Source organism: Choloepus didactylus, chromosome 8 (genome assembly GCF_015220235.1).
Source record: "Choloepus didactylus isolate mChoDid1 chromosome 8, mChoDid1.pri, whole genome shotgun sequence".
Taxonomy (NCBI): Eukaryota; Metazoa; Chordata; class Mammalia; order Pilosa; family Megalonychidae; genus Choloepus; species Choloepus didactylus.
Window position 1 is genome coordinate 66,881,549 of NC_051314.1, and position 22,460 is coordinate 66,904,008.

The 22,460-nt window shown below is 39.1% G+C and overlaps 1 protein-coding gene across 6 annotated transcripts in view; it reads right to left on the minus strand.

Annotated features, from left to right (window-relative positions):
* Positions 1-1,816: 1,816 nt before the first annotated feature.
* TBC1D30 (TBC1 domain family member 30) overlaps positions 1,817-22,460 on the minus strand; it is a 115,181-nt gene continuing 94,537 nt past the window's right edge. For 3 of the 6 annotated variants that reach the window (XM_037845843.1, XM_037845841.1, XM_037845844.1), the window contains 6 exons: positions 19,009-19,114; positions 10,647-10,759; positions 9,421-9,560; positions 8,528-8,734; positions 8,283-8,342; positions 1,817-5,312 (listed from right to left, as the gene is read on the minus strand). In XM_037845843.1, coding sequence (XP_037701771.1) covers positions 4,525-5,312; positions 8,283-8,342; positions 8,528-8,734; positions 9,421-9,560; positions 10,647-10,759; positions 19,009-19,114 — 1,414 coding nt within the window. In that variant the 3' untranslated portion in view covers positions 1,817-4,524. The remainder of the gene's footprint in view (positions 5,313-8,282; positions 8,343-8,527; positions 8,735-9,420; positions 9,561-10,646; positions 10,760-19,008; positions 19,115-22,460) is intronic. The other 3 variants (XM_037845842.1, XM_037845845.1, XR_005218317.1) reach the window with 2 other exon arrangements.

Here is a 22,460-nt window from a genome sequence, read left to right on the forward strand (position 1 = left end):
TTTTAATTTAATACTGATTCCAGGACTCACCAGGGGTTGAAGTATCAGCTTGTTCCTTCCCAGAAAGCTGTTGGCCCCTGATGAGAACTGATCCATCTCCTTCCCAATTATCAGCATTGCCCTAAAGAGAACTAGAAGTGTTATAGCAGGAATGCAAAGACTAAGAAATAATAGACTTTATGGTTTTTTACTAAAAAAAAAAAAAAAAAAAAGACCCTTGAAGGCCCTGGGGTGCAGGGTGTAGTAGTCAGATAAGGGTTGCCTGGGCTGGAAGGAACGAATACAATGGGATGGAGCATGACTTTGAAGATCAATGGGCCTAACCCTAGGGGAGCACAGGGAAGGAAGCACACATCATCAGAAGATGGCCACCAGGGAACCACGTGGGAGCTTAGCCAACACCTACAGACTATACCTGTGCCCTTCCAGTGAGTACAGGCTGCCTGGGTGGAAAAACCATGTCAACAGTTCTACCTTCAGCCATCATCCAGTAAGGGTCTCCCATCAATAGCTGTGTCCCTTGTCTCTATGATCCAGACTTTGCTGATATTAATCTTAACTGCTTCATATGGATAATAGATAACCCCATTTCAATGGTTCAAACACTCATGGGTCATTGCATTTCCATCTTGTGATGAACCATAATTCACCCAACACTTACCCTATTCTCAGATATTTCAGTTGTTTACAGATTTCCACTTAAATTTAATATAGCAATGAACATTTTGCACATGAAACTTTTCCTGCTATCACTTCCAACTCTATTAGATATTCTTTGATAAAACCTAGTAATGGCTATTTTCCTGAGTTCAAGATACAATTCTCAGGCACTATTTCCTTCTAAAAGGATATAATTAGAGGTCATTCAATAACATTCAATTATCATTATAATTTAATTAAAAAAAAACTTTTAAGAAGCAAAGAATAAAAGGTAATTTCCTTAACCTGATTAAAAAACAAAAGGTACCTACAAGAAACCTCAGCAAACATCTTACTTAATGGTTTTCTTAAAAGTCAGGAATAAGATAGGAATGCCCGTTACTACTGCTTCTATCAACACTGTATTGAAGGTACCAGAAAGGGAAGAGAAAAAAAGGGAAAGAAATTGCTGCCTCTTCCAAAGAGTGTAGAGAAACAGGGATTCCCGTGCACTGCTTGTAGAGTAAGCTCAAACTTCACAGATGGCAATGCAGCCTTTATGAATAAAGGCTTTAAAAATGTACAATGGTAGAAAGACCTATACTAGAATACTGATGGCTTCTTTGTGCTCTTTTTGTGTTTTCCAAGTTGTCTTAACTTTATTACTTTTCTAACTAAGAAAAATAATATATTTAAATGCTGCTTCAAATGTTTGCTGCAGGTAGGAAATAAAGTGGCTGAGAAAAAAAGTAAAGAGAGATCTTATGGGGGGAGGTGGCAAGAGCTGTGTTCTTGGTAACAGCTATCTATTCATCTAGAAACCATAAGACCAGAAAGCTAAATCGTTTTATTTAACACAAAAGAAAATGAAAGATCTAAAGGTTAATTTAACATACACATACACACACACTCTTAGGTAAATGCTGCTCTGCTTACTCCTACAGGAACGGGCTATTCTACCGAGTACTGGGAAGCTCACAGGCCACCCTGCACCCCAGGGGTCTGACTGGGGAGGATGGAGTTTATTGAGCTGCTTTCTTGGTTCATGTGACCAAGAGGTGGGCACTGAAGAAAGACAGAAGGGAGAAGGGAATGTAGTAACAGTGTTCCATGCTTGCACTCTGGTAGAAAACAGCACCAAGATGTAACAATGAGAATCTTTATGCATATACCTTTGTAATCAATACAATTCTTTATAACAACAAGAGACAAAATAGGAATACAATGTTCTAAACAGTTACAGCCCATAGGTTCATATCATCTGTAGACTTTTTTAAGAGGTCTTAGTTGAGGAGGCAATAGAATGGGTCAACTCCGGCAAAAGTGCTGAAGAGTACAAACATCTCTAAAAGTAAAGAAACTGCTACTTGTTAAGTACTTCTGGTGCTTGCATACAGTGTCCAGTACATAGGGAAGATTTGTCAAGTCCATACTGGTCTTTGTACATGCTGTGTGGTAGAGGCTACTACAGGTTTCTTTATTTTCTAAAAGAAAACAAATTGACCAATTCACATCGTGATTACTTGGCACAATGCATGCATGTTATTGGTACAGAAAAGTATTTTAACAGCAATCTGTCAGTTTTTAAAATCACACCAAGGTCATTTTTAGCTCAAAGGACTATTACTCTTTTAGTTATTCATTCATTCAACAAACACTTAGCCCAAAAACCTTGTCCCACCTCATCCATCCCCTTTCCAGGAAGACCAACACCAGTTAATAGGTGAGTGGAGACTTTCCAGGGCACAGCATGTGCTGCTAATGGAAGGACAGGTGGAAGACAGCAGTAGTGCAATCCTAAGCTGCCTCCACCCCATCTCCCACCTCCTTGAAACCAGATCATCAGGGAGCTAGTGAGCTGACTTGAGAGGAAAGAGCAAATATTACTATTCTGACTCATCTGGGATGGGAAAGAAAAAAGAATATGAAATGGAATTATTCTTATCAGTAAAATTTAGCAGATGGAAGAAAAGCATGTCACTTGTTTCCCTTCAGAAAATGTGGTCAGTCTGTTCCCCCGGGGCTAGTGTGCAAAGTAAGCCCAACTCTCCGCCTACACCCTTTCCAAGGTACAGGCTGGTTTTTTAGAAGCTACATGCTAACTTCAGATACTCAAACTGCAGTAACTTATTAGTCATATTTTTCACCTTCAGTCCATTTGAGGGTAAAAACATCAAGGGGACAAAATTGCTTTTCTCACTGTGCATGTCATTTTTGTGGCTTTTGTGTGTGTGTGTGTGTGTGTGTACCAAAGGCCACACAATCCCATTCTCTATTTGATTTTTAAAAAATTAGTACCTCTCATAGTAAAAGCCCCCTCTAAAACTATCACTTGGGTTTCAGAATTACCAATCAAATTAGAGCAAATTAATATTGACTATAGCAACAATATTCCTGAAAGCATCCCCAGTGTTTTCTAGAGATGAGAATAAAGATGCTGAATCTCTGCTTGTAATGAAGTAGGGGAGGGGGGGCTCATTTTCTGCCAAAAGACATCTCCATGAAACATTTAAAAAAAAGAACTACCTTTTCAGGAGAAGATGGTCAGAGCTGATTTTGTAAAGTGCCATCATGGGACTCTGTACCATTTGGAGAAAGGTCCTTTGAGTCAGGAAGGAGTGTGGGGAATGGTTTTTGAGTCTTAGTTTTAATGACCTACATAGCCAATGCATCTATGTACAAAGAGCATTAAACCTGCCTACTGCACTGGAGGAAATGTGGCTAAGTCCCATGGAATACTAGAAGCATTTACCTTGAATAACTGAAGTATTACTTCACCTCTGTGTGGCTCAGAGTTCCCATCTGCATAGTGGAGATAAAGGGTGCTGGGACCAGGGGAGGAGTGGGTGAGAGAGAGCTAGAAAGTACAAGGGCCTTCTCTGGAGAAAGGCAGTGTTCAAGTAACAAAGGACTCCAATCAAAACAAGCACAAAATTCAAGTAACAGAGTCACAGGTGCTTACGTTCTAGCTTTGGAGGCTGGAGGCTCTTTGAGAGCAGAGACTTTGCCCATCTGCCATGGAGAGCAGGTAGGTAAGTGAGCTGCAAGGTGGAAGATGCAGGTTGAACTCCAGGTAGAGCCCACTAAGTAATCCATACCACTGAGGACCAAAGCTCGCCTGAAGAGGAGAAGACGAAACTTGCAAAAAACAATGGAATCAGCCAAGCTGTTCAGAGCAATGGCTTAATGCATAACCCGTTTGTGTTCTCTGTGTTAAAGATATTCATGTTGGTCATCAACCTAAATTTCAACAGACTAAAGGTTTTCTTCATTTTGCAGGTAGAAATAGAAAGTTAAAGAAAGACTATCTAGATTTTTTTTCTCTGTGCTTTAGCATCTTGAAAATGGCTGAAATTACCAAGGGAAAACCCAAACACCTGAACATTTCCCCCATTGGGCATGAAAAGGGAAATCAGGAAGTTTTTTGCAACTAAGAAACTTACTTTCTTTTGACAGTTTTTGTTCTAGCAAGCCAATGTGTGCATGCTTGAGTATTAAAACATTAGAGAATTGGCAGGTTTGGAGAGTGTTGTCACAGGGACCCTGAAGGCCCTCAGAGCAGCAAGAAGGAAGACAGGTTAACAGTCTACTTATACAGTCTTTTCTAAACAGCTCACAATGAAAATTGGAAAACCTTCACATTTTGAAACAACATTTATTTTGCCATTAGAATCCACTTCATCAGTTCTCAAGTGGATGTCTCCATAGGAAAACATCCTTTTTCTAGCTCTCTTTATAAACTTTCAATTCCCCTTTCATGTACTGTTGCTCCTCTCTGACCCTGTTTATTTTCACTGGACAATTAAAACTCTTTTGGAGCCATTCAGCTGGAACCATTGTACTACCATAAAAAGGTGCATCCAGAGACAAAGTTCTTGGGAGACATCACCGTTTCTTAGTGCCACTGTTTCCACCTCCAGATTTGCTGACACTCCTGCTTATCTGAGGGAAGTGCACAGTTGGGGTTCTTTCCGTAGGACCATATAATCCCAAATTCCTGGCAGTGGCTGACTTACGGAGTGGCTTGACACTGGGAAAGGGGCTAAAGATGGGAGTTTTAGGGTTGCTGCTTTGGGGAGGTTTGCTGGTGGCTTTGTTTTCTTCAGGTGCATTAGACGGCTCTGAGATATGCCGCTGGCAGGGCAGGGGCACCTTGGCCTCAGTTTCAGCAACAACATCCCTGTGGTTCAGGTCCAAGACTTCTAACTTCACCTGAACCACAGATACGTTGGCATCGGCTTCCCCAAACAATGGCTTTGGAGACTGTTCTTCAATTCTCCTCCCGGTGCTGCCTTCAGAGCTGCTGCCTTCTCTTGGAGCTGTCGATGTACAATTGGAGGAACCCTCCTCTGCCAACCCCAAGTTGTTAGTTGCACAGCCCTCATTCTGCTCTTCTATCAGCCCTATCGTGTCCCCACAGCACAGCTGACTCTTGGTCCTCGTCATGGTCTTTTTGTGGACTCTGATGTGAGTTCTCCATGGAGAGTTGAGCTTTGTCTTGAGATCTTCATGGGGGACTGGAGAAATTTTGCCTCCTGTGTGACCAGGGATGTGGATGACAGCATTCTTGGCAGCTCTATTAGTCATTTTCATCTTCTTTCCTAAAAGAAGGTGGTTTATAACCGGAGAATTGTTTACCTGGGACGGGAGAAGGCTGGTCACTGGCCCTTTGTCTGAAAGAAATGTTGAAAGTTGCGTGAAACATACTCCAGAGAAACACATCCATCACAGAAGAGAAATCACGTGGATGTTCTCCCTGTTTCCCTTCCCATGTATTTCCCACGTGTTGGCGGAGTCGTGTGACTGAAAGCAGCAGAAACTGAATTCCACCATAGAGTCTTCTCTTCAAAAAGGAAGAGACTATAGGCTGACAATATAAAAAGGGATGGAAACTCTGACTACTCATTACTAATTAGGGTCCAGACACCCTAATATTTTTACAGAGATTTTTTGTCTCTGAGCAGCATCTTCTGAGGTCTTTTATTTAGAAAATCTTTAAAGATTTTCTAAAATAGCAAGACAAACACTATGAGCATATGGATTATCAGCTGTAAGCTTCTAAGAGGTATGAAATTACTGCACATTATGAGGTGAGAGGCAGCAGAATGAGAGAAGTGATAAGAAAGTAGTAAAAATGCAGTGTAATCACAGCTGTCCAATGCCTGGTCCTAGGTACAAAAAAAACACATCTATGTCCTTGATGGATCTTGAGAGTAAACTGAAAATCCAAAAGCACCAAAAGGTGTTGGTGGTATTATTATCCTCCCTGGATGGCTATGAAGGGGCCCCTATTTCTGATGCAGCAATAAATACACATGGTCCCAGGGATGAAGCAGCAGGCAAAAGCAGTAAGAAGAAGGCCACTCCATCTTTGTGTAGAAACCTTTTCACCTTGATGCCCATATCATCTGACTGAATGTCCTTCCACCCTTCTGTACTGCTGTCATCTACCCCTGGTCACACCCCAATCTTCATGGAAGACCTTGACAATTGTCTCCTCTTCATACTCTGTCCTACCACCTTCCTTGATGACTTTACTGTCTCTGTGACTGGTCCATCCATTACTTATCCTCATAGTTCCTCAATCTTCCTATGACCTTCACCTCCATTCCATGCCCATGTTTACATCTTAAACCTTATCATGCAGATCTACAGTATCTGTTCTCAATCTTACTACCCCTGGTACTAAATCAGAGGGACTCCTCATTCTTCTCATAACCTCATATCCATCTCTGGCTCATGGAAACCCCTACCCTGCCCAGATGCATGGCTGATCACCTGGACTGCTGCCTCACCAATAACCACACATTCCAGGCATCCCTATCTCTTTTTCACACATTCCTGGCAAAACCCCAACCCTAGATCTATACTCTACATTCTCATAGCTGCTAGGGAAAAAAATCACACAGCCATATGGATTGATAGCCCTTCAGATTCATGTTTTTCTATTTTGATAGGTCCTTAATGCCACTGAATAATCTTTCTTTTCCCCTCCCATTTCTCTCATCAGCCTATCTAAATCATTACTTTTTTAAGCTCCCACTCAACCCTTAACTAACTCACTCCCAGCAGATGACTTTCCCCCCAATTTCCCCATGAAAATAGAAGTTGTTAGGTCTGACAGGTCCCAGTTTCCTAGCTTCCCTAATCTAGGAAGCTGGTACCTCCACAAATATCCCTACTATCTTCCTTTAAGTCTCAAAATCTGAGGTCCTTTGCCTCTTGGCTCAAGACCAATCTCCCCACCTGTGCTGTGCTGTGCTGTGCTGTCCTATCTTATCCTATCTCCTTTAAAACCTTTCCACTCAAATTGTTGTCTCTACCCAACAGCACCAGCTTCACCTAGAAGCTTGTTAGAAATGCAGCATCTCGGCCCAACCCAAACCCACTGAAACAGATTGAGCATTTTAGCAGCTTCCCTGCCCTCTGCAAGTGATTCACATGCACGCTAAAATTTGAGAATCAATGTTCTAGAACTTGACCTTTGAGCAACAGTCTCTCCCTTACAGAGAAACAGATAGACCATGATTTAGAGGAAGAGTCGGCAAACTTTTCCTGTAAAGGATCAGATTGTAAATACTTTTTCCATTCTAGTGTGAAAGCAGCCATAATCAATATGTAAACAAATAGATAAGGCTCTGTGCCAATAAAACTTTATTTGTAAAAACAGTCAGTGGGCACTATTTGGCCTGGGGGCCATAGTTTGCTGACCCCTGACTAGAATACAAACCACTGGGCTGATTTAGTACCTAATAGCTATTTTTGACCATCCCATTTCAGCATTATGTAGTTAAAAAAGGACTATATCAAGAACCGAAACAGCTGCGTTCTAGCCCTAGCCTACCCACTTAATGTGGACATATGACCTTGGACAATCACTCAACCGTCCTGAATCACCATTTCCTCATCTTTAAAAACGAGATAAGAATATCTGTCCTGCTCTTCTCAGAAATCTGTTTTAAGGACAAAAATGAGGAAATGCATGTGCAAATGTTTTGAAAATGAAAGTGCTTTAATTGTCAGTTACTCTTGTGATTGCTTTCTTGATGATTCAGGATAAAGTAAGGATATTCAAGAAGTTGCCTATTCAACCCTGATAAGTGGAAGGTAAACTCAGTTTTTGTGAAAGGTCAGTCACATGTTCACGCAGCCTCTTAAAAACATGCCAAATTTATATCTTGGTTAATTCTGACAGGCATCATTTTCATTAGGATATTTACTTAGAATAAGACAAACCAACTCCCAAATCAGCACATATTAAACAATAAAATAAATTTCTCACTTGGATTTTTGGAATTAAAAAAAAAAAAAGCTTGACAATCCTTGGAAAAGAGAATTTCCAGCTGCACAACTGTGCTCTTCTCTGTACACTCCCAAGACACTGCTAACCCATCAGTGAAGCAAAGGCTCCTGAATGTTTTTCCTTTACTCTTGATCACAGCATCTGTTATATTATGATATAAATGACTAGATGTAGCATAATTTACTAGTACATAGATGACTAAATCCTGTTTTCAGAAGGATCAAATTTATGGGACAATAGCTCCACAATTTCTCAAGTCCAAGGATTGCATGGTTTTGCAACATTCTAATCACTCACAAACCCCTCTCCATAAGCGCACATAGTAAAGACAAGTTTATACCATGCATTGGCTGGTCCTTGGGACCTAAAAAGAACTCATGGCCTTTTTCTTCTTTAGAGCCTGATAAAATAAAATAAAAAGTGAGATGCCAAATATGCTATTATCTCATGCCAACTCTGTTTGCAGAAGCTTTGCTAGAGTTAGTAATTCCAAAGCCATACTAGGAACTATTTGTTCTTCCTTGCACACATTGAGATTGTGAAATTGATAGGCTTGAAATTGATTCAAACAAAGAAACACATTACCTGCCCTGATATACACCTGATGAACCTGCTGCTGTTGCTTCTTTTTAATGCGAGAGTACTGCCGCTTCAGAGCACTGATATCTGTGGTCATGCGCTCCATCATCATACTGTTAAAAGCTGCATGGTATTCACTTCGGCAGGAATTGATTGCTCCTGGACTCAGTTCTGCAATATTATTAGATCTCAGACTCTGTTCCTCATTTGACTCTGTACTCGAAGGAAGAAAGACAAGGAGATGGTCAATGGAAGAGTTAAGAATTAAATGGGAATTGATTAACTGTTGTGCGGTATCTTAACTTCATGACTAGCCTCAAAGATTTAAAGGGACATCAGGCAGAGAGGACGTAGACTTGATCTGTGTTGTTCCAAAGGGAAAAACTATTCACAAAACCAGGAGGCAGAAGTAATCTCATTGCAACAAGAAACCATGAACTAAGCAGAAAAATCTAGCAGAATGAGTTTCTTGAGTTTCATGTCATCAAGAAATTCACACAGAGGCTGGATAACAATCCATCATATGTTTTAGATTTAGAGTATTCCTATAGTGGAAGAGAAGCCAGTCAAAGATGAATTCAATTCAATCCAAATAGAATTTATTAAGCATCCACTCATATGCTTGGCTCTGTGCTAAAGAATGAACATATAAAGTTGAATCAGATGAATGGGGTGTAAAAGTCACCATATACAAAGTTACAAAAGAAATATGCATTATGTATGTATAATACACAATCCAGTAATACCCTGGTAAATGATAAAGTGAAAGAAGATGCATTAATAAAGACCTTTAATAGTGGTAACCATAATTACCACACAGTGGTAACCATACAGGATATAATACTCTGGTTATAGTGAACGAACATACTATAATTTAAGGGAGAGCTACCTCTATATACCTTTAATTTGCCTTTGGAACTTCTGCAGTTCAGGTCCCAGGAGTCCACTAAGAGGTCCGAGACACCCTACTGCATTAACAATAGCATCTTCATCGTCCAGGTCATTCTCTTCATCACTGTCTCTGACCTTACATTGTCGTCTTGAAAAAATATAAAAGAAAAAGAAATGTTCAAAGAAAACAGTCATTTTTTTTAATGAACTAATATAATCACATGGTTTAAATGATATATGGGTGTGTGTGTGTGTGTGTGCGCGCGCATATAATATACATTGTCTCTCTCCCATCTCTGTTCAACTTCTGCCCAGTTCTCACCCCAGTAATCCCCACAGGTGACCACTGTTACTAGATGCATACATATCCTTCCATTTCTTAATTCATTTATAAGCAAATAAGACTAAATAGTCTTATTTTTCTTTTTTGCATAAATATTAGCATACTATACATACTCTTCTGCACCTTGTTTTCACTCACCTAAGAAACCCTTCCATATTCATACATGCACCTGCCTCATCCTTTGTTACAGCTGCACTGTACTATATGTATGTTGTTCCTGTGATGCAACCAGGTCTCCATTGGTGTACACTACTTGCATTATTTCCAATTTTATGCTATTATAAACAATGCTGCAACAAATAACCTTATACATACTGTGTTTTGCACAAAAGTAGAATTCCAATTAACTCTATCATCCATATGGAATTTATCCTGTTGTATGGTGTGAAGTATGACTCTAACATATCTACCCAGATGTAGGTACCCAACACCATTTACTGTGTAGTATGTCTTTTCTCCATTGATTTGATGTACCACTTTTCACATACTAAATTCCTATATATTTTTTTGTCAATTTCTGGTCTTAAGATTATTTTAAATTAACTCATTTGTAGCTATCTATTCATGTAGAAGTTCCACATTATTTTAATTTTTGAAATTTTTAATATTTTATGTTTTAAAATAAGTTATGGGGTTGCTAAAGCTCTATTCAGTTTAGATTCATAAATGTGTTGACTTCTTTGGAAAGTACACTTTAAAAAGTTGCAGTGGCATTGATACCCTCTCTTGAATTTAAATCAAATCCTTTGGGAAAGATCATTCAGATTTTAAGTACCAAATTACTTTAAACATATTTCTAGGGCTTAATGAATATTCGTTTACAATAACAAATTAAGGTATTAACTCTTCTACCATGAAAACAACAAGAAAAAAAAAAAACAGAAACCTTACCCAGAAACTGAGGTGGCTTTAACTGTGGCTGGGAATGGTGTAATGTTGTAGGTGTATTTTTCCCTCAACTCTGCCAACTGTGGGAAAGGGAATGGAGCCATAGAATAAACAGTCTGAAAAACAAAAACAAAAATGCTAAGTCTGAAATGATGAACTGAAACAATTCTTTTCAATCCTGGAAAAATATTAAAGTTATGAGTCTCAGAGTCAAGAGGCAGATACTGTCCTTTATACAGTGGAAGGAGAGATTCCACTTCAATATCTGCTTTCGAGAAAGACAAAGACCTCTGGTAAACGCAACAGTGAGATCTTCCATCAACCCAGCTGTGACTGGGCATTCGAACTGGAGAACACAGGCGGGCAAACAGGGACAGTCTGACTTCCTCCTGCCCATTTGATAGATGGGTTAATTCAGAAATCCATAGCTCCATATCACTTCTATAACAAACAACCCATCAATGTTCTTTGTGTATAGTGTTCGCTTTTCACAGCTTCAAATGTCAATGTTCTGAATAAAATTAGGTCTAATGGATGACCTTGTGATCAACTGTGAGCTTTCTCCAAAAATATCATCTTTTCAAATGTGTGTGAATTAGTTAAGGTGAAAATTGTTAGCAGTTATTTTTAAAGGAAAAAGTAAGTGAAAAAAGGGGGCAGGGTGTAAAGCAGAGGTTATTAACAAATCTATAAATAAAAAATGGGGAAAAGCACCCATGCTTCTACCAGAATTATAAAATTATATACCATTCTATCATCAGGAGGAAAGTAATCTTGTTTGCTCTCTTATTTATATTAAAATGTAACTGATCCAAAAATATTTCTTTAATCTGTTGGGTTCTTATTCACCAGAAAATGTATATTTACCACACTTTCATTTTCCTAGGAAGTCACTCAAATAGGTTGATGAAAAGCAGTATTTTTCATTTCAAACAGAATTATTTTTCTGAAGGCTTAGGAGATGTCAAATATTTGCATGGGTAAGAAGGAAAGGAAGAGCTCTGAAAGGGGTTTTATTTTGCTGCTGTTTTATTTCATAGCTAGCTCAGAGCCACGACTGTGGCAGGACAGTCCACTGCAATCTTGAATCTAAACAAATAAGTGATGGCTAAAATTCCTTCCCTTCAATTCTCTACCACTTTTCTTCAAAGCTGTCCAGTTTATACTGACCACAAAAGTCATCTCTAAGCTGTCTTACCACATTCTTATATACATGATTACACCTAAAAGGCTGAGAAGCCGCACAAATTTAGTAACAGTGAATTGTCCTCCTGGAAAGAAGCAGAAGGCCTCTTGTGGCTCCCACTAGCCTGGGGTGTGAGAGCCTCCTTTCCTCATCTGAAAAATGAAAAGTGTGGAACTTGGAATGTGGTTACCTCTGAGAGGAGGGATGGAATGAGATCAGGAGGAGATGAATAAGGGTGTTCACCTGTGTTGTTAAAGTATTATTTCTTAAGTTGGGTGGTAGGTATGTAGGTTTTATTATATTCTTCTTAATACATTCTGTATGCCTGAGATACTTGAGAACATTTAATTAATAACATTGGGAGACCGAACTCTCATGTTCTTTGATCCCTCAAAGGTATGTAGCAGCTAGCTCATCACCCACCAAGATGCCACACTGCCAACATAGAGTTCTTCCCTCCTTGTTCTCCTTGTTCTTAAGATCAGGTCTTAATCTCACATGCCCTTTTGAGGAAAATGGAGAGATGTGAAATCCCCTCCTAAGCACCTTAAATTTAGATCCAGAGCATGGTGCTTCCACTCAAGCCTCAGTGGGAGCAGCATCAGCCTAACTAAATCTGCTCATTACACACAAATGTGAGCCCACAGTTGGGTCAAGAATCAGCCTGCTCCTCACACATGTGACTTTTCTCTTAACATTTTAGAAACCTGATACAGACTTTTTAAATGCCCATACAATTTGGATTTTACTTTAAAAGATGAAATGATTGATGCTGGGAACTTCGAAATTCCTTACAAGTGAAGTAAGATGTCTCATTGAAGACAATTAGTGGGTTGACTAGCTCAAGATTGACCTGTGATTTAATTTTTTCTGATTTTGTAAAAGTATCAGAAAATTCCCTTGACTGGTCTTTTGATGGAAATTTTTAAGCGAGGAATGGGAAGAGCATCCTGCCCCTACTTTTCTCTTTTCTCCCTCAGGACAGGTGGTCTGGACTCTTCCTGTTAGGCAGAGGACACTTGGCTAAAGACACTTGACCAGCTAAGAAAACTGGCTCCACTGAGCTTTTGTTTTCTATTTCAGATCTTCTTTTTCTCTTATCATGTACTTTTGGTTAGTCCTTCAAAGAAGAAATCAAAGTGTTCCTGAAACAAACTTGTTTGTGGTACTTCTTCACATATATTCACTCACATATTTAAGGTCTCACGTGTCTCAAAGACATGTTTGTCCTATGAATGTACATATCCCTGGCACATCACCACATCCTCAGGGGTACTTGGTAAGCTCAAGATGAGACAAGCTCTAGGCTTATAACTTTGAAAATTGGTCATGTACAATGGATTCCAAGAAAGAAATTTTAGCAATCATCTCAGAGCCAAAAATACAGTAGAGTATTGTCATTTTAGGGTTAGAATGGAATTTAAGCATAATTTAGTTCAACCTTCCTCCCACACACGAGTCCCAGAGCATCTCCAACAGATGGTCATAAAGTCGCTGCCTAAACATTTCCAGTTATGGGTACGCACTATTTTGCAGGGCAGACAGTTTCAATTTTTGACAGCACTAATTAATCAAACAGCATTCTTCTACTGAATAAGGATCCACCTCCTTGGAATTTCCATCACTAATGGGAAAAAGCAAACAGTGTGGATCCAAGGGCAAATCCTGCTTCATGACACCCAAGAACTCCTTCAGAAAACAGTAAATCATCAACAGAACTTTGGGCTAGGTTTTTCAAGCACCTACAAAACCCTCTAATAATAGCATCTAACTGACTTTTCTCCATATGGTGCTCAAAGAATTCAGGAGAGACTGTCAAAAGTTTTACTGAACTCTAGATACACTATTTCCTCAGCATTCACCCTATCTTTTTTTCTAGCACTATCAATAAAAATAGACCATTGCTGATAAGAGTTATGTGATTTACAGAAAACAAAACAAAAACAACAGTAGGCTATCTTGCATATAGCACTTAGAATTAAATGAAATAGGGATGACCAAAGGGAGAGAAATCTTTCATCTCTTTGGCTCAAAAATAAAGACCTTACATTCAGCACATATTTTCATCTGGAGCCATTTCAGGTCTGCTGACAGATTTATGGCCCACGATGGTTGGATCAGAGCCACTGAATTAATTTTTTCAGAGAGAGTGAACACAGAGAAGACAGTGACTTGAAATGACACTCACCATTTCTCTTCTTAATACCCTATGCCAAGGAAAACCAACAAGTCCATTTATTATCTGAACTACCAACAAACATTTAAATAGAAATTTATATTCAGGCACTGCTGAAAAGCAATCAGATTTTTTTTTCATTATTGACATGCTTTAAAGAAAACACGAAAAAATTAAGTTGTAAAAAAATCAGGTTCAGTTCATCTTCACACTGATGTTTTCCTCAGTGGGAGAAATGCTCCTAAAGTGAGATCTAATCAATCAACCCACAGCCTGCATTTCTTCCTCTAGGGTTCTCTTAAAGCAAGGTAAGGAGAACATCCTCTTTTCTCCTAATACCTAAGATTGGAAGAAAACTCCTAAAAGACAAAGATGGCATCCAATAAAATCAAGGCTTCTGACATCTGTCATTCCTTCTGGCAATTTTTAAACTTTAAGTGAAATAAAATGTTGCCATAGTCTTCTGAAGGGAATTTTAGTTTTTAAAAAGGACATTTTGAATAAGGTGGAAGCAACGTGTTGGGTGGTGGGAAAAAGCATTAGGCCAGGAGTTGAGGACTTGGGCCCAGACCAGGGTTGCCACTAAACAACCTAAGAAACTGGCAATTTGCTCATACTCTCCAAAGCCTTAGTTTCCTCTCTGTAAAGTGACAGAATCGGGTGAGTTGATCTTTAAGCTTCATTTAAACCAGTGTTTCTCTAAGTGCTGTCCAAAAGCCATCTGCATCAGATCAACCTGTGGGTCAGATATCTGCATTTTAATATACTCCTGAGTTGTTTCTTATACACAGTCAAGTCTGAAAATCGCTGCCTCAGTTTCTAATGTTCTATGCATCTGTGTACTCATTGAGATTCCAGGTGTATTATTAGCACTGTGCTAAGTGTTACAGGGTTACAGAGTGATATGTGGCCCCTATCATTAAGGAATTTGCTACTTCATTAAAGAAATAAGATTAAAATGCTTGGAAAAATACCAAACAATATGAGATATTCTATAATTAGCATTAAATCAATTGTTTGAAAATCTTAAGTACTGAAAGAGTACAGAGAAGGCATCACCAGTGAGGGCTGAGATAACAGAGGCAGCCTGGGGTGGAGGGATGAAGAGCAGGGTCCAGGTGGGCAGATGGGATTTTCACAGATGGAGCATCAGAGGGAACCACGGGCCTCTCATGGGAAAGAGCATGGCCTCTAGAGGGACAGGGAAGAACACAGCTGTGACACTGCACCAGGTTCATGTTAAACAGCAGTGGGAAATACCTTTGGATAGAGAAGGAATGGGGTTGCCAAAGTGTACCTCCAGTGCAACCTGTCTGAAAACAAACCTATCATCCTTTTCCGATGAACTTGCCATCTTTCTCCTAAGCCAGAAATTTGGAGGTTGCCACTTCCTTCCCCTTCATTTCCAACTCCATTTTCAGTGGCTGAATCCAATCAATTTTATCTTCTAAGTATGGAATCTATTCCATTACTCTCTCTACCCTCCATTACCTCTTCATTGGCTTCTTCCTGTCAGACATGTCCCCTTCAAATCCATCCTTCACAAAACTGCCCATACAGTCAACATGAGACACAACTTAAATCACTTCCCTCCTCTCCTTAAAATATTTCAGGTCCGAGCCCTCGATCTGGGGGCCTTCCCCTGTGAGGCTAGTTGCTGCAAGGGAGAAGCTAAGCCCACTTACAATTGTGCCTAGGTGCCCCCCCCCAACCCAGAGAGCCTCTTTGTTGCTCAGATGTGGCCCCCTCTCTCTAAGCCCACTCAGCAGGTGAACTCACTACCCTTCTCCCTACGTGGAATTGTGACTCCCAGGGGTGTGAATCCCCTGGCAATGTGGGAAATGACTCCTGGAGATGAGCCTGGACCCAGCACTGTGGGATTGAGAGGATCTTCTTGACCAAAAGGGGGAAGAGAGGTGAAACAAAGTAAGGTTCCAGTGGCTGAGAGATTTCATATGGAGTCAAGAGGTCACTCTGGAGGGTATTCTTATGTGCTATATAGATATCACCTTTTAGTTTTTAGTGTGTTAGAATGGCTAGAGGGAAATACTGAAGCTGTCAAACAGCAACCCAGTGGTTTTGATTCTTGAAGATAATTGTATAACTATGTAGACTGCATAGTGTGACTGTGTGACTGTGAAAACCTTGTGGCTCGAACTCCCTTTATCCAGTATATGGACAGATGAGTGGAAAAATGGGGACAAAAATTAGATGAAGAATAGGGTGGGATGGAGGAGATGGAAAGATTTAGGTGTTCTTTTTTGCTTTTATTTTTATTTTGGAGTAAGGGAAAGGTTCAAAAATTGATTCTGTATCTTCTTGACCAAAAGGGGGATGCAAAATGAAATGAAATAAAGCTTCAGTGGCTGAGAGATTTCAAATGGAGTCGAGAGGTCACTCTGGTGGACATTCTTATGTACTATATAGATAATACCTCTTAGGTTTTAATGTATTGGAATAGCTAGAAGTAAAATACCTGAAACTATCAAACCACAACCCAGTAGTCTGGACTCCTGAAGACAATTGTATAACAGTTTAGGTTACAAAGGGTGACAGTGTAATTGTGAAAACCTTGTGGATCACATTCCCTTTAGCTAGTGTATGGATGGATGAGTAGAAAAATGGGGACAAAAACTAAGTGAAAAATAGGGTGGGATGGGGGGGATGATTTGGGTGTTCTTTTTTACTTTTATTTTTTATTCTTATTCTGATTCTTTCTGATGTAAGGAAAATGTTCAAAAATAGATTGGGGTGATAAATGTACAACTATATGATAGTACAGTGAACAGCTGATTGTACACCATGGATGACTGTATGGGATGTGAATATATTTCAATAAAACTGAATTTAATTAAAAAAACTATTTTTGTAATTAGTTGGAGTCATTAAACATGAATAAAAATAAATGAATTATTCATAAAAAAATTGATTCTGGTGATGAACGCACAACTGTATGATGGTGCTGTGAATAACTGATTGTACACTGTGGATGACTGTAGGGTGTGTGAATATTTCTCAATTAAACTGTATTAAAAAAAGTAAATGAACAATGAGGGGAGGAGGGGAATGGGATGTTTTAGATATTCTTGTTTATTTTCATTTTCAATTTATTTTTTGGAGTAATGAAAATGTTCAAAATTTGATTGTGGTGATGAAAGCACAACTATATGATGATACTGTGAACAACTGACTGTACATTTTGAATGAATGTATGTTATGTGATTATATCTCAAAAAAATTGCATTAAAAAAGATTTCAGGTCCAAAGCTCTTTTTACTTTTCCAAAGGCTCTACAGAAACCTCTGTGCTCCAGCAAGCAAGATTTCAAAATCGCTCACCTACAAGATAAAGTCCAAGCCCCTTAGCATGGCTTATGGCCTTCAATAACCCAGTCCCTGAATACCAAACTCCTTGTCAGCTCCCTCATACACCATGCAGAGAGGTACAAATAAAATGCTGCAGTGATTCAAAGAAACGGGAGATACTTTTAACCAAGATTATCAGAGCATGTTTCATAAAGAAATGGCACCTGAACTTCAACTTTCAAAAGAGGGCATATTTAAACATGTGGAGGCAGAGAAAGAAGGGACAGAGAGAGCAAAGATATGGAGGAGGAAAATTCTCAGGCATTTTAGGGAGCATGGAAGACAATCTGGCTTGACTAAAACAGGACACAATGGGAGTAATATCAACTATGGCTGAAAAGATAGGCTAAGGCCAGAGAGTCCAGAGTGCTGGACAATCAGCTGAGATATTTATGCTTCGTTTCATGGGCAATAGATAGCCTCTAAAGTTTCCTGAGTAGAGGAGGAAGGATGATATCTCAGAGTCCTACTTTGTAATATCAATCAGTCAGTTCTTTAGGATGTAAAGGATCCTATACCTGGAGAATGCCAACTATGGACTTGGAACATAGAATGATGCTCAATAAAAGCACTTTCCTCCACAGAATAAGTGATGAAGCCATGGCCCAGGATATGTATGAAGATTTGGAATCAGAACACAGATGTCAGGATCAGATAGAACACTTTCTCCTCTGAGACAGACAGGAAGGAAGGAAGAAGAGATGAAAAAGCAAAGAAATGTTGAGATAAAAATATGAATGTTCAGGGAAGTTATATCGGATGATCAATATTCTCAATAAATTAGACAGCCGTCTGCTCAGAGCGGAGGACTCTGGGAAGGAGCTGGGAGTGCCAGCAGATAAGCAAAAGAACGGAAGGTCCTCACTTCTCAAGTCCTAGATCAGGGCGTGAGTAGTATTAGTTTTCTAATCTGTTGACTGGACCCCAGAACCCAAAATGACCTCAGACATGGAACCCAACAGAAAGACGAAGATTGAAAACAAGTGAAAGGAGAGAGAAGTCACCGAGAAAGAAGGAACTAAGGCTCAAACATGGAACCCAGGAAGTTGGTCAGTGAGCAGGAGGAAGAACACAGACAAGAAGCAACCAAAGGCATAAGAGGAGAATGAGGATAAAATTATGCTATAGAACTTTTCTACATTCACTGTCAATTTTAATGACGTGGTGAATATGATACTGAGATACGGTAACACCTCAGAAAACAACCAAACCCTTCCAATCTTTCATACTAAATTTGTGATTAGCATACAAAAACCTGAGTTGAAAATGTGGGCAAAACAAAGTCAAATATACCAAAGTGGTGACTCTCCTTTTTATCCCCAATAATTCCTCCCACAAAATAATGATTTCACCCCAGAATAAGCAACTAGTGATTTGGAATTTTTTTTCTTATTTCTTAAAATAAATTTTTGTATCATACCTAATGATTTTCAAGAAACATGGTTTGAATGAAACCCACAACAACTATCCATCATTCATCTCATCTTTCTCTTGTGACACAGTTAGGTTCTTTCAAATTATATAAAGACTTTTGGGAAGGCTAGCCAAACACACATGCCAAGAGCACTGCTCCAGCACTAGCTGTCCCCATGGCACATGGGGTTCCCTGAGTCGAGGTGGGCCACATTGCCCACTCACCTGCATGAGTTCATGGCTTTCCAGAAGGTCATTCTCTAGCATCTCCTGTGTAAGCCGCCCCATGGTGCTGTAGAATTCATCTGCTGTTTCACAACATTCTATTTGCCTGGATTAAAAAAAAAGACAGAAAGAAGAAATTGTTATGACACCCATGCCATACAACAAATACATGCTGCCAGTGCAACAGGATGTGTTGTCTTTGCCGTCAAATCAATCAAGTCAGCAATCAACAAAAAACAAAATTCCTGGGATGAACTCCCAGCATATGATGCTGTATGTGGAGGAAAGATAAGAATAGCTTTTAGATGTACTTGTCAAGGATGAGTCCCCGCCATCCCTGCACTGCTCCCTCAGCCTCACAGTCTGACCTGAGGCACCTGTATTGCTTCCATGTGATACACTGCACAGATCAGAGTACCCATCACTGATGAGAGGTTACAACCATTAAACTGAACAATGAAGAACAACTATTCCCCAAAGGGAACCCGTTGCTCTTAATCTGCAAACTGAGATACCATTAATGGATTGAAACTGAATCACAGTAGAGGTAAAAGATGAAAAATGTAAGAACTTTAACATCATATTTTGTCAGCTTACAGGATGTTCTTACAGTTAGAATTTCCTTAGTTCTTCTCACGGCGCTGCTGCTAGTTGCAGATTACACCCTGTTTCTTGCATTTGGTTCTATATGTAAATAAAGAATCTGCCACCCTGGCAACCTGTAAGTAAGGCAGGTTAGACATTAAACCTTCTTCTAGAAGGGAAAAAAATAGTCCAAAGAAAAAAGCACTGGATATTTCTGTTTTATCTATTACATTGTTCTTTGTATAGTAAGATGACTTTATTTGCCCACCAACAGTAAGACATTGCTTTGGCATACACTAATGTTGGGAGATTTTCAAACAATCACCCAAAAAATATATACTATTTTATATCATATATTATATTTATTATTTATATTTATTTATATTTCTATATATTTATAAATATAATATAAAAATATATTTTATATTATTTTATATCTTCAGGTTTTGGAGTGTTGTTTAAATCCCACTGCCACAGTCATGTAAATAAGTAAATCAAATAAACTGTTTAAGTATTATTACAGAAATTCAGAGTAGAGTGTAGGTATAAATGAAAAACCAGTTAACTTGGTGGGTAGAGAAATGAAATAATACTTAAGATGAGCTTTGAAAAATGTTCACCGGGCTGACAAGGAAGAAAAAGCATCCAAAGACATGGATTCAGGAGACAGCAGGCCTATAGGGGGAACTGCAAGCAGTTCCACAAGACTGGAGTCGAGGGGTGGGAGGGAGTGGATGCAAGGCCGGGAGGAAGGCCGTGAGAGCTAAGGCAGAGAGCCGGCAGGACCCAGATCACAGAGGGCCCACCCACCAGCTGAGCCTCTGAAGGACACAAGTTGTTAATAGGGAGTGTGGGAACAGATGCACCCTCGGTTAGGTCGGCCGGGAGGTGGCATGGCAAGTGTACAAGTGTGGGGTAAGATGGGAAACCAGGGAGGATACACTCAATAGGCCAAAGCGAACCAAGGCAGACAGAAAAGAAAGAATCTTGTAGAGGAGATGCTAGTGGAGGTGAGCTGGTAGTCTACAATTCACATATTCCAAAAGTGCCCTTAGTGTGAGTGAAAGGAAGAAGTTCCAAGCTGCAGAAGCAGGAGGAAAGGAGAGGTCCCATGGTTAACCATAGTAAGCCACATGTTACTCATGTATGCATAAACTGGAGATTAGCTGTATGCTGTTTTCAATTTTTCCAATGGAAAGTTTATGGGAAAGATTACAGGCACCTGAGTCAGAAAGATCGCTTTAAATCCCAGCCCTGCCACTCATTATCTCTGAGACCTGGGGCAAGATACTTAATCTTTTTGAAGTAGTTTTCTCATTTGAGAAGGGAGGGATAATAATCCTACCTACTTCCCAGGTTATTGGGAAAATTGAATGACACAATGTGCTTAAACTGCCTAGCATAATGACAAGCACTGAAGGAACTTAATGGTGTTAGCTGTCTTTTCTTTCCCTTGATTAAAATTTGCATGTTTGAAAAAAGTAAAGAGAAATATAATGAGCATTTAAAATTTTATCACAGTCTGATTAATATATCCCCTGAACTTCATAAGCATTAGCCATTTATTATCAGCAGATTCACATTAATAAAAGCCCAGATTCTAGATTCAGGATGCCTGGGTTCAAAAACAGGCCCTTCTACTTACTAACTGAGTGGCCATGGGTGATTTACCTAACTTCTCTGTGCCTCAGTTCCCACATCTGTTAAATGAAGTGGGTGATAGTGAGAACTGAGTTAAAACAACTAGAGTGCATACAGCAATGCATGGCCATGGTAAGCACACAATGAGTATTGGATTTTGGTTGTAGCAATTATTATTGTGGCAGTGTGACATGCCTGGGATGACCATACGAATAAGTTCTGATCCTACAGATAATTAACAGATGGGAATAAAACCAAAGTCACCTCTTTTCTTCCTGCTCCATTTTTAGGAAATATTAACAACGGTGACTATAAGTGACTCAGCATACCATAAAGTACTTTATTATTTTAATCATAGAAACCAGTTATCCAATAATTAGACAATCGCAACCAGAGAAACTAACAAAGCTCAAAAAGTTTACAAGGTTTAGAGTCAGTTGGAAACATAATTGCAGACAGAGATAGATATTTGCAGAAAACAAAAAGAAACACATCAAATCCCATATCGACAAATCTATTTGCCTAACTGAAAAGCCATGTACAATAAAACAAAGGCAAGGGAGATAGCTATGTGATGTTTAAAAATACTTTGACACATGGTTTTTCCAAAGTCCCTAAACTGATAGTTGGTGGATCTTTCTTTGCAAAAAGTAAAAAATACTGTAAGTCTCCCAGGAAACAACTTATCATAAATAAAAAGAATATTAAAAGGTTTTTGAAATAAAACACTGCCAGTGATTTATTAGTTGTCTGACATGTTGTCTACGTGTACCCATTCAAGTCATTTATATATATCTCTAGGGAAGAAACACTGAAAACTTCTCTACTTCTTAAATTAACTGTAACCACTTCATTCTAATGTTTCTTGCATTACCCAAAATGTAGAATTTTAACCTAATAGTCATAATATATTAGAAATGGGGAGAGATACCCTATATTTTTCAAACCTGCTCCTAGTAAAGTCTCTGTGATAATATGCTTTGGTACTAATACATTTCAACATTTCTTGATGAAAGGGAAGATGGTCCATTTGTTCTATGGTAACTATGTACGAAGACCATACTAGAGGTCTTAAACATATTATCTTGCTTAATTTTTACCTGAAAGGAAGAACAAAATAATAAAAATTCATAAATAATCGAAATTGTGATATTAACCAACAAATCCACGTACTCCTCTCCAACTCTTCCCGTCCTTCATCTAAGCTCTTCTCTCTCTTCCTCTTC